Source organism: Anomaloglossus baeobatrachus, chromosome 4 (genome assembly GCF_048569485.1).
Source record: "Anomaloglossus baeobatrachus isolate aAnoBae1 chromosome 4, aAnoBae1.hap1, whole genome shotgun sequence".
Lineage (NCBI taxonomy): Eukaryota > Metazoa > Chordata > Amphibia > Anura > Aromobatidae > Anomaloglossus > Anomaloglossus baeobatrachus.
In genome coordinates, this window is record NC_134356.1 from 443,241,127 (window position 1) to 443,254,437 (window position 13,311).

The window sequence follows — 13,311 nt, forward strand, 5'->3', positions numbered from 1 at the left end:
GACCATTTCGGACGCCTACCAGAGTACTCAGGTGCCTCCCCCGCCAGGGATCAAAGCACACTCGACCAGAGCTGTCGGTGCCTCTTGGGCTTTTAGGCACCAGGCTACGGCTCAACAAGTCTGTCAGGCTGCCACTTGGACTAGCCTGCATACCTTCTCGAAGCACAACCAAGTGCATGCTCTTGCTTCGGCAGATGCGAGCTTGGGCAGACGCATCCTTCAGGCGGCTGTCGCCCATTTGTGAAGTTAGGTTCTGCCTACTTCTTAGTTTTTCTGTTTATTCCCATCCAGGGACTGCTTTGGAACGTCCCAAGGTCTGGGTCTCCCAAAGGAACGATAAAGAAAAAGAGAATTTTGTTTACTTACCGTAAATTCTTTTTCTTATAGTTCCGTCTTGGGAGGCCCAGCACCCTCCCTGTTGCCTGTTGGCAATTTCCTGTTCCGCGTGTTTTCACCGGCTGTTGTCGTGGACAGAGTCTCCGGTTGTTCCGGTTCTTGCTCTGTTCTACTTGTGGGTGGCTATTCAGCTTTTGCACTAAACTGGCTGTGACTGGCTCACCAGGGGGTGTATAAGCTCAGAGGGAGGAGCTACACTTTTAGGTGTAGTACTTTGTGTGTCCTCTGGAGGCAGAAGCTAAACACCCAAGGTCTGGGTCTCCCAAGATGGAACTATAAGAAAAAAAATTTACGGTAAGTAAACAAAATTCTCTTTTTTTCATTAATATATATGCATGTATGTATATGTATGTATGTGTGTGTATATATATGTATATATATATATGTATGTATATATATATATATATATAATATATATAATTATATACACTTTACTTTCTTTGATTTCAAAACCTATACATCCGAGCTGACCATTGAAAGGTATGTATAGACTCTGCCTGATAGTGCCAGTATAGCACTGGCTTTAGGTTATATACGAAAATCCTGGTAATTGGTGTGCTTTAAGTGAAAAACAGAATCCACTTGGCAATAAAAATGTTTGAAAGAATACAGCTTAAAACCCAACTACTTATAGTACCACTGTTAATTGAAAGAGAACACTATAATCCCAGAACGATCCTATGGGTGATTCAGTATTAAATGGCCATGATACCATAATCTAGTCAGCCTACTATAATGACTCACCACTGTGAATAGTGACCTTGGTGCCATAGCCCTCCACCCCGAAGCACGTTTCGCTAGTTTGCTTCTCATGTTGCCAAGTTGACACTGTTTTTCACTTAGGTGATGATGCCATTAATTATTTGCTTACATGCCCTTGCCTAGGTACAGTATTTTTGATTGATACTATTAAGGCTGTATTCAGTATTTATTCTAGTGATCAAGTGAGCGCTGATTTTCATTTGTTTAAACACTATCTATGCATACATGTACAGTATATTCCAGCTTCATTCTACTGACTGTGACCTGGTGCCGGGGAAACTTGTTTTTGTTTTTATTATCTTAGTTTAATAGCTTCAATAAATACTTGTTTTATTATTTTTAGTTCTCTTCTGTATGGGACTTATTATTTATATGTCTCTCAGTGATTCATATTGTCTTTTGAAGAGCTATGTGTTATTATTTACACTAAAATTAAAAACCAGGTGACAGATTCCCTTTAAAGAAAGATTCGTAAGACTTTTACAGCATTTTTATAGAAGTTTATATGCTTTTTTTTTTTTTTTTTTATTCATACTGTTTCCATAAAGTTAACTAAAACACGTAACTAAATTATATTATTGCTTTATTCTCTATATTTTTTTTATTTCTGCTTTGCAGTGTAACAGACTATTGAAGTGGTGTCCTGCTCCAGACTGTCATCATGTTGTAAAAGTTCAGTATCCAGACGCCAAGCCTGTCCGTTGCAAATGTGGCCGTCAGTTCTGGTGAGAGACTAGTGAAAAAAAAATTACATTTGGAAAGCACCCCTTTGTGTATGGGGATTTAGTAACAATAAAAAACCCATTAGAAACTGCATTGTTTACTTGCTTGTCTACTTCCAAAGCTCGTAGATGGCTGAATAAGCACAACTGTTACTCCTACCACCTAAGGCTACATTCACATGTCCAGTGATTATTTGTTAGGTCGGGTCTAGCAGCAATCCATTGGCAAAAGTTGTTGAGACACAACTTTTTTTTATCCTTTTTTTAATAATTAATTTCAGCTGAAAGCTGCTTTCTTTGTCGGTCCATTGGGAGACCCAGACAATTGGGTGTATAGCTTCTGCCTCCGGAGGCCACACAAAGTATTACACTTTAAAAAGTGTAACCCCTCCCCTCTGCCTATACACCCTCCCGTGCATCACGGGCCCATCAGTTTTTATGCTTTGTGTTGAAGGAGGCACACATCCACGCAAGCTCCACATTTTAGTCAGCAGCAGCTGCTGACTTTATCGGATGGAAGGAAAGAGGGCCCCTAACAGGGCCCCCGGCATGCTCCCTTCTCACCCCACTCGGGTCGGCGGTGCTGTTAAGGTTGAGGTACCCATTGCGGGTACAGAGGCAGGAGCCCACATGCCGTTATCCTTCCCCATCCCTTAGGGGCTCTGGGAGAAGTGGGATCCTAACCGGTCACCAGGCACTGGGACCGGGCTCCCTCCGCAGCCCCTGGGGGAATCTGACGGACAGGAGACCGGGTATCTTCAGGGACAGGCCCTGCTACTATAAGGTACTCTGTGTCCCCTTGGGGACGGCGCATAGAGCGCCTGTGTAATGGATGCTGCAGCAGCTGCTGGGTGTGTTTGTGCGCCGGGACTACCGCGCTGACTGCGCTTGTTTGCCGGCCGCGCTTATAACTTTAGTCCCCGGCTTTTGCGGCCTAGTACCGCATACTCCCGCCCCCGGGCCTGCCAGTCAGGGGTAAGGGCGGGACGCTAGACTAGACGTCAGCGGTGAGGGCTGGAGCATACTTAGTATCCTCCTCCCCCCTCACTGAGCACCGTGGGGCACCAGATTCCCGCACTTTCTGAGGCACGCCCACGGCTCCCTCCTCCTCTCTGAACGCTGGCAGCCATTGTTATCATCACTTCTGCCGGTGGAGAACTTCAGACGAACTCCACAGCGCTGGGAGGCCCAGGCAGGGAATCTGGTGGACACACAACCGCTGAGGGCGGTCGGTAAGCCGCACCGTTTACTAGGTGCTGGCCCCCCTGGGTGCCGAAGTGTATATATATATCCTTATATTGTATACATTTTCTCTGTTCGGCCGCATTATTCGCTTTTGGCTATATACCCTCACTGATTGCTAAGAGGAGACAACAGCATGTCGTCCGCAAAAAGCAAGGGTGCCAAGGCACAGGCTTATTTTGCTACCTGTACCTCTTGTGCGGCTATGTTACCTGCAGGTTCCACCTACCCTCATTGTGTGCAATGCTCGGCCCCTGTGACACTCACTCAGCCGGAGCCTCAGCCACTGGTGGGACCCTCGGCCCAGGTAGAACCACCGGCTTCCACTGTCCAGGCGGCAGGGACAGAGTTTGCAGTGTTGGCTGAGAAACTTTGAGTCACTTTCTCAATCCATGGCTCAGTCTATGGATAGATGGTCTGCTAAGATACTTGAAGCTTTGCAGTCCAGACCTGTAACACAGGCCCCGGGCACTGTTGAATCATTGCCCCCAGACCCCCCTCGGTCGGCGCAGCAAACTGCCCCTGGGGTGGCTTCTATGTACCACGGTGAGGACTCCGACACGGACCGCAGTCCCAGACCGGCTAAGCGGGCTCGCTGGGAGCTTCCCTCGGCTTCATCACACTGCTCAGGGTCTCAACATGAGGACTCTTTGGAGGATGAAGCGGATGGGGCAGATCAGGGGTCTGACCCTGACGCTGCTTTCAATCTTGACACACCTGAAGGGGACGCCATAGTAAATGACCTTATAGCGTCCATTAACCAGGTGCTAGAACTTTCTCCTCCAGCTCCACCTGTGGAGGAGTCTGCTTCTCAGCAGGAGAAATTCCAATTTAGGTTTCCCAAACGTACACGGAGTGCGTTTTTAGATCACTCCAACTTCAGAGATACAGTCCAGAAACATAGAGCTTTTACGGACAAGCGCTTTACTAAGCGCCTTAATGACACGCGTTACCCCTTTCCCACTGACGTAGTTAAGGGCTGGGCCCAGTGTCCCAAGGTGGATCCTCCAGTCTCTAGACTGGCGGCTAGATCCATAGTAGCAGTGGCAGATGGTTCATCGCTCAAGGATGCCACTGACAGGCAAATAGAGCTCCTGATGAAATCCATCTATGAAGCCATAGGCGCGTCTTTTGCTCCGGCATTTGCAGCCGTATGGGCTCTCCAAGCTATCTCAGCCTGCCTGTCGGAGATTAATGCAGTCACACGTGTCTCTACTCCGCAGGTTGTCTCTTTAACCTCTCAGGCGTCGGCCTTTTCATCCTACGCCATGAACGCTGTCCTAGACTCTGCGGGCCGTACAGTGGTAGCATCCGCCAATTCAGTGGCAGTCCGCAGGGCCATGTGGCTACGCGAATGGAAGGCAGATTCTGCTTCCAAGAAGTTCTTAACCGGTTTGCCATTTTCTGGCGACCGTTTGTTTGGCGAGCAATTGGATGAAATCATTAAACAATCCAAGGGAAAGGACTCGTCCTTACCCCAGTCCAAACCAAACAGACCTCAGCAACGGAAGATTCAGCAGAGGTTTCGGTCCTTTCGGCCCTCAGCCAGGTCCCATTTCTCCACGTCCAACAGGCCACATAAGGACCAGAGGAACTCTGATTCATGGCGGTCTAAGTCACGCCCTAAAAAGACCGCCGGAGGAACCGCCACTAAGGCGGCCTCATGACTTTCGGCCTCCCCAAATAGCATCCTCGGTCGGTGGCAGGCTCTTCCGCTTTTGCGACGCCTGGTTACCACATGTCCAAGACCGATGGGTGAGAGACATTTTGTCTCACGGTTACAGGATAGAGCTCAGCTCTCGCCCTCCGACTCGTTTCTTCAGAACATCTCCGCCTCCCGAGAGAGCCGAGGCTCTTTTTCAGGCGGTGAGCATTCTGAAGGCAGAAGGAGTGGTCATCCCTGTTCCCCTTCAAGAAAGGGGTCGCGGTTTTTACTCCAATTTGTTTGTGGTGCCAAAAAAGGACGGATCAGTCCGCCCCGTTCTGGACCTCAAACTGCTCAACAAACATGTGAAAACCAGACGGTTCCGGATGGAATCTCTCCGCTCCGTCATCGCCTCAATGTCACAAGGAGACTTCCTAGCATCGATCGACATCAGGGATGCTTATCTCCACGTGCCGATTGCACCAGAGCATCAGCGCTTCCTGCGTTTCGCCATCGGAGACGAACACCTTCAGTTCGTGGCTCTCCCTTTCGGCCTGGCGACAGCCCCACGGGTCTTCACCAAGGTCATGGCAACAGTGGTGGCAGTCCTACACTCTCAGGGGCACTCGGTGATCCCTTATTTAGACGATCTTCTAGTCAAGGCACCCTCCCGGGTGGCATGCCAACACAGCCTGAACACGGCTCTGGAGACTCTCCAGAGGTTCGGGTGGATCATCAATTTCCCAAAGTCAAAATTGACTCCGGCCCAATCGCTAACTTACCTCGGGATGGAGTTTCATACTCTATCAGCGATAGTGAAGCTCCCGCTGGACAAACAGCGTTCACTACAGACAGGGGTGCAATCTCTCCTTCGAGCCCAGTCGCACCCCTTGAGGCGCCTCATGCACTTCCTAGGGAAGATGGTGGCAGCAATGGAGGCAGTTCCATTTGCCCAGTTTCATCTGCGTCCACTCCAATGGGACATTCTCCGCAAATGGGACAGGAGATCGACGTCACTCGACAAGAACGTCTCCCTTTCTCGAGCGGCCAAAGCCTCTCTTCAGTGGTGGCTTCTTCCCACCTCTCTGTCGAAAGGAAAATCCTTTCTGCCCCCATCCTGGGCTGTGGTCACGACGGACGCGAGTCTGTCAGGGTGGGGAGCAGTATTCCTCCACCACAGGGCTCAGGGCACATGGACTCAAACAGAGCCCTCCCTTCAGATCAATGTTCTGGAGATAAGGGCAGTGTATCTAGCCTTAAAGGCTTTCCAGCCGTGGCTGGGAGGCAGGCAGATCCGAATTCAGTCGGACAATGCCACGGCGGTGGCGTACATCAACCACCAAGGTGGCACACGCAGTCGCCAAGCCTTCCAAGAAGTGCGGCGGATTCTGCTGTGGGTGGAAGCCACAGCCTCCACCATCTCCGCAGTTCACATACCGGGCGTAGAAAACTGGGAAGCAGACTTTCTCAGTCGCCAGGGCATGGACGCAGGGGAATGGTCTCTTCACCCGGACGTGTTTCAAGAGATCTGTTGTCGCTGGGGAACACCGGACGTCGACCTAATGGCGTCTCGGCACAACAACAAAGTCTCGGCATTCATGGCACGGTCTCAAGATCACAGAGCTCTGGCGGCAGACGCGTTAGTTCAGGATTGGTCGCAGTTTCGACTGCCTTATGTATTTCCTCCTCTGGCACTGCTGCCCAGAGTGTTACGCAAGATCAGGTCCGATTGCCGCCGCGCCATCCTCATCGCCCCAGACTGGCCGAGGAGGTCGTGGTACCCGGATCTGTGGCATCTCATGGTGGGTCAACCGTGGGCACTACCAGACCGACCAGACTTACTGTCCCAAGGGCCATTTTTCCATCTGAATTCTGCGGCCCTCAACCTGACTGTGTGGCCATTGAGTCCTGGATCCTAGCGTCTTCAGGGTTATCTCAAGAGGTCATTGCCACTATGAGACAGGCCAGGAAACCAACGTCCGCCAAGATCTACCACAGGACGTGGAGGATCTTTCTATCCTGGTGCTCGGATCAGGGGTTTTCTCCCTGGCCGTTTGCCTTGCCCACTTTTCTGTCTTTCCTTCAATCCGGGATGGACAAGGGTTTGTCTCTCGGCTCTCTCAAGGGACAAGTATCTGCGCTTTCCGTGTTTTTTTTTCAAAAGCGTCTAGCCAGGCTTCCGCAGGTACGCACGTTCCTGCAGGGGGTTTGCCACATAGTCCCACCTTACAAGCGTCCGCTGGAACCCTGGGATCTTAACAGGGTGCTAACGGCTCTTCAGAAACCACCTTTCGAGCCGCTGCGGGATGTCTCTTTATCACGTCTTTCGCAAAAGGTGGCCTTTCTAGTGGCAATTACATCACTCCGGAGAGTGTCTGAGCTAGCAGCGCTGTCATGCAAAGCCCCCTTCCTGGTGTTTCACCAGGATAAGGTGGTTCTGCGTCCGGTCCCGGAATTTCTTACTAAGGTGGTGTCCCCTTTTCATCTCAATCAGGATATCTCCTTACCTTCCTTTTGTCCTAATCCAGTTCACCAATGTGAAAAGCATTTGCACTTGTTAGATCTCGTGAGAGCACTCAGGCTCTACATCTCTCGTACGGCGTCCCTGCGCCGTTCTGATGCGCTCTTTGTCCTTGTCGCTGGCCAGCGTAAAGGGTCGCAGGCTTCCAAGTCAACCTTGGCTAGGTGGATCAAGGAAACGATTCTTGAAGCTTACCGTTCTTCTGGGCATCCGATTCCGTCAGGGCTAAAAGCCCATTCTACAAGAGCCGTAGGTGCGTCCTGGGCATTGCGGCACCAGGCTACGGCTCAGCAGGTGTGTCAGGCGGCTACCTGGTCGAGTCTGCACACTTTCACGAAACACTATCAGGTGCATACCTATGCTTCGGCAGATGCCAGCCTAGGTAGGCGAGTCCTTCAGGCGGCGGTTGCCCACCTGTAAGAGGGGGCCGTTTTACGGCTCTTTTTATCGAGGTATTCTTTTACCCACCCAGGGACTGCTTTTGGACGTCCCAATTGTCTGGGTCTCCCAATGGAGCGACAAAGAAGAAGGGAATTTTGTTTACTTACCGTAAATTCCTTTTCTTCTAGCTCCAATTGGGAGACCCAGCACCCGCCCCTGTTCCCTTCGGGCTGTTGTTCTTTTGTGTACACATGTTGTTCATGTTGAATTGTTATTTGGTTCATGGTTTCAGTTCTCCGAACATCCTTCGGATTGAGTTTTACCTTAGACCAATTTATAAGTTTCCTCCTTCCTGCTTTGGCACCAAAACTGATGGGCCCGTGATGCACGGGAGGGTGTATAGGCAGAGGGGAGGGGTTACACTTTTTAAAGTGTAATACTTTGTGTGGCCTCCGGAGGCAGAAGCTATACACCCAATTGTCTGGGTCTCCCAATTGGAGCTAGAAGAAAAGGAATTTACGGTAAGTAAACAAAATTCCCTTCTTTTAACATTGAAGTTTATTGAAAACTGATCCATTAGCTGATTGCTATTTATCTTTTATTTGAAACTTTTCCAGTAAGCAAACAACGCATTCTTTTTCTTAAACTCCAATGTTAAAAAAAAAAAACGGATCCAGGGGAAATTATGTAAAACGGACAAAAAAAAGTTGTGTGTGCAGAGGTTTTTTGCCAACGGATCTTTGCAGGATCTGTTCTAACAGATGATTACTGGACATGTGAACATAGGTTAACAATGACAGCTTGGGGGTCCCAACTGCAATGAAGGGGGTCCCACAGGTCTGGGAGCAGGAGTGGTGTCCGACTTACTAATTGTAGAACAGACACTTAGGTTCAGTTGACGAGGAGTGGGGGGGGGGAGGAGTGTTTTACTTTTACTCTGTAGTAAAACAGAAAAACAAATTATAAGTTTGGTACTGTCATAAATGGCATAACTTTCATCTGCAGTTCATAATAACAGAGGCTGAATGCTGTTAATGCAATCTGCCCCCACAGGCAAAAAAAAAGTGTTCTTTAGAGACATGAATCTATACAGTGCTGGCCAAAAGTATTGGCACCCCTGCAATTCTGTCAGATAATACTCAGTTTCTTCTTGAAAATTATTGCAATCACAAATTCTTTGGTATTATTATCTTCATTTAATTTGTCTTCAATGAAAAAAAATAAAAAAAATTGTCATAAAGCCAAATTGGATATAATTCCACACCAAACATAAAAAGGGGGTGGACAAAAGTATTGGCACTGTTTGAAAAATCATATGATGCTTCTCTAATTTGTGTAATTAACAGAACCTGTAACTTACCTGTGGCACCTAACAGGTGTTGGCAATAACTAAATCACACTTGCAGCCAGTTGACATGGATTAAAGTTGACTCAAAAAAACATTTTTAGATCATTGTTGCTCTGCAAGGTGAGTGACCCACCAGAACATACTGTATCGCTGCTCTACAAAACTTTTATGGAAAGTAGAAGTGCATCAGTAGACCCACCCACCTTCTTCTCTAGATGGGAGGTCGATTTGGGCAGATCCCTGACAACAGAAGATAGAGCAAAAATTTTGCTCTTTACACAGAAATCTTCACTCAGCGCGTTGACACAGGAGAGTGGGTACAAGATACTATATAGATGGCACCGTTGTCCCACTGCTGTCCATGCGATGTTCCCAACGACTCCGGACACCTGTTGGAGATGCTTACGAGACAGAGGCTCATATAATGCATATATGGTGGTCATGTGAATCCATTAGAGGCTTCTGGTTGGCAGCATTTGATCTCATTAACCGGCTTTCAACGCGCAGAGCCACTCCCTCCCCAGAGCTCGCGCTTTTATCGCTCTGCACCTTTTTGATCTCTAGATTCAAAAAAAGTCTCCTTCGACACATCCTAGCGGCGGCGAGAAGACTCATACCTAGATTCTGGAAACAGACACAGACCCCTTCTAGGTTAGACTTGATCACAGAATTGAATGACATGTTTAGATTGGAGGAACTGATCGGACAGACCACGGAAACATCAGTGAGAGTCCTAGACCTATGGACTCCATGGATCTTGTTCAGGGATTCGCCTGGCTCATGGCTAGCCGAGGGGGACTAAGGTGAGCAGGAACTGGTCCATCCCTGTTTGGGAGGGGGGGGGGGGCCCGCGCAGGCTGGATGACATTTTTTTTTTCCCTCGGACTTCCCTTATGTTTGTTCCCACTTGCTTAATCTGTGATCCTTCTTGTTCCTTCCTCTCAAGTCCTTGTTTAATTTTCCCCTTCCTACTCCTTTTCTTACTCAGATCTTTCTAACCTACTCACCATCTTAAAACCTCCTGAGCTTCCAGGGAGGAGATGTTTATTTTATGTTAACTGTTGGGATATAAATTAGTCTTATCTTTTTGTAATTACATGCTTTCTCAATGTGATTACTCCATATACTGATAAATTGATTTGCAATGTTGATGTTACTTTTTGTGCAAAATTATAATAAAACTTAATTTGAACTAAAGTTGACTCAACCTCTGTCCTTGTGTGTACCACATTGAGCATGGAGAAAAGAAAGAAGACCAAAGAAGTGTCTGAGGACTTGAGAATCCAAATTGTGAGGAAGCATGAGAATTCTCAAGGCTACAAGTCCATCTCCAAAAACCTGAAACTTCCTGTGTCTACGGTACGCAGTGTCATCAAGAAGTTTAAAGTCCATGGCACTGTGGCTAACCTCCCTAGATGTGGAAGGAAAAGAAAAATTGACGAGAGATTTCAACGCAAGATTGTGCGGATGGTGGATAAAGAACCTCGACTAACATGCAAACAAGTTCAAGCTGCCCTGCAGTCTGAGGGTACAACAGTGTGAACCCGTACTATCCATCGGCGTCTGAATGAAAAGGGACTGTATGGTAGGATACCCAGGAAGACCCCACTTCTTACCCCGAGACATAAAAAAGCCAGGCTGGAGTTTGCCAAAACTTACCTGAGAGCCTAAAACGTTTTGGAAGAAAGTTCTCTGGTCAGATGAGACAAAAGTAGAGCTTTTTGGGAAAAGCCATCAACATAGAGTTTACAGGGAGAAAAAAGATGCATTCAAAGAAAAGAACACTGTCCCTACAGTCAAACATGGCGGAGGTTCCCTGATGTTTTGGGGTTGTTTTGCTGCCTCTGGCACTGGACTGCTTGACCGTGTGCATGGCATTATGAAGTCTGAAGACTACCAGCAAATTTTGCAGCATAATGTAGGGCCCAGTGTGAGAAAGTTGGGTCTCCCTCAGAGGTCATGGGTCTTCCAGCAGGACAATGACCCAAAACACACTTCAAAAAGCACTAGAAAATGGTTTGAGAGAAAGCACTGGAGACTACTAAAGTGGCCAGCAATGAGTCCAGACCTGAATCCCATAGAACACCTGTAGAGAGATCTCAAAATGGCAGTTTAGAGAAGGCACCTTCAAATCTCAGGGACCTGGAGCAGTTTGCCAAAGAAGAATGGTCTAAAATTCCAGCAGAGCATTGTAAGAAACTCATTGATGGTTACCGGAAGCGATTGTTCGCAGTTATTTTGGCTAAAGGTTGTGCAACTAAGTATTAGGCTAAGGGTGCCAATACTTTTGTCTGGCCCATTTTTGGAGTTTTGTGTGAAATGATCACTGATTTGATTTTTGTTTCATTCTCTTTTGTGTTTTTTCATTGCAAGCAAAATAAATGAGGATAATAATACCAAAGAATTTGTGATTGCAATCATTTTCAAGAAGAAACTGAGTATTATCTGACAGAATTGCAGGGGTGCCAACAACTGAAAATGTCTTTATATTCTAGGTTCTTCAAAGTAGCCACTTTTTGCTTTCATTACTACTTTGCACACTCTTGGCATTTTCTCTTTGGACTCATCGGACCAAAGCACAGATTTCCATTGGTCTAATGTCCATTCCTTGTGTTGTTTAGCCCAAACAAGTCTCTTCTGCTTGTTGCCTGTCCTTAGCAGTGGTTTCCTAGCAGCTATTTTACCATGAAGGCCTGCTACACAAAGTCTCCTCTTAACAGTTGTTCTAGAGCTAGAAGGTGTTTCCAAACGTTTGGTCTGTACTGTATGTGTATATATAATAAACAGATGTAGACTGCTATATACCCCAAAATGATGGGACTTTGAAAATTCCAGGAAAAATACAGGCTCTGTAGCCATATCAATGCAAAACAAAAAAAAAAAGTTGTGGCCTTGGGGAGAAAAAAAAGTGAAATTTCCTTTTTTCTTTAAATACCCAAATAGGCTGCATCTTTAACCCCTTCACGACCGGCGCTTTGGTTTTTTTTTGGTTTTTTTTTTGTTCGCCATTCTTCCAAGAGACATAACTTTTTTTTACTTTTCAGTCAATGTGTTTTTTGCTGAATGAGCTGTACTTTTAAATGAAACCATGACTTTTACCATATAGTTTACTGGAAAACAGCAAAAAAAATTCCAAATGCTGAACAATTCCAAAAAAAAGTGAAATTGCACTATTGTTTTTGAGATATTTTATTCACGGTGTTCCCTATATGGTAAATCTGATGTCAGTGTTATGGCTGAAGTCAGTGTGAGTTTGTAGACACAAAGCATGTATAGGTTTACTTTTATCTAAGGGGTTAAAAAAAAAATCAGAAGTTTGTCCGAAAAAAGGGGGGTACGTTTTGCGCCATTTTCCGTGACCCATAGCATTTTTATTTTTTCGGGATCTATGGCTCAGTAATGGCTTATTTTTTGCGTTTCGAGGTGACGTTTTTAACGGTACCGCAAAATTTGTGTCGACCAAAAAATGGAATTTTGGCATTTGGAATTTTTTTGCTGCTACACAGTTAACCGATCAGATTAATTGACTTTATATTTTGATCGAGTATTTCTGAATGCGGCAATACCAAATAGGTGTATAGTTTTTTATTTTTTTTAACCTTTTTAATTTTTAATTGGTTGAGCAAAAGGGGGGTGATTTAAACTTTAGTTTTTGGGGGTTTTTTTTAAACTTTTTTTTTTTTTTTTTATAGTACTCCTAGGGGACTATAACGATCAGCAGTCTGATCGCTCTATCTTTTCTCCCGAACAGAGCAGCCCAGCTCAGACTGGGAGAAATGATCATCTCTTGTAACAAGCAGCACTTGTCTGTTTGTTACAGGACCTGAGTCAAGTGAGCACAGGAGTCCTCACATGACCCTGTGCTACCATGACGACCACCGGATCCTCGTGATCACGTCACGTGACTTCCGGTATCGGCCTGTGAGTATGACTCTACTGCTATCGTCGTTAATATGGCGCTGTCACATCTTGACAGGGCCATTTAAGGGGTTAAAGGGTTAAAAGGCATGGGCGGATAGGGATTCCACTAATGCCTCGCAGGCACACATGTCAGCTGTATAAATCAGCCGAGATGTGCACTAATTGCCGCAGGCTGCTTGCAGCAGCCCACAGGGATTAACACTATGACCGCTAGGATGTAATATTACTGCCCACGGTCGTTAAGGGGTTAAAGGTGTTCTTTCAATATCAATTTTTAAAGATGCATCCCCCTCCTTTGCCTCTTTACTCCATTCTTGCTGGGCGGCTGATTGGCAGTTGGGATCAGTCGCTTGGCTGCACCAAACTGTGGACT

General features: G+C 46.7%; 1 protein-coding gene across 1 annotated transcript in view; it reads left to right on the forward strand.

The window, feature by feature from the left end:
• ARIH1 (ariadne RBR E3 ubiquitin protein ligase 1) overlaps nt 1-13,311 on the forward strand; it is a 130,424-nt gene that overhangs the window by 93,048 nt on the left and 24,065 nt on the right. The window contains exon 7 of the mRNA XM_075345540.1: nt 1,777-1,883. Coding sequence (XP_075201655.1) covers nt 1,777-1,883 — 107 coding nt within the window. The remainder of the gene's footprint in view (nt 1-1,776; nt 1,884-13,311) is intronic.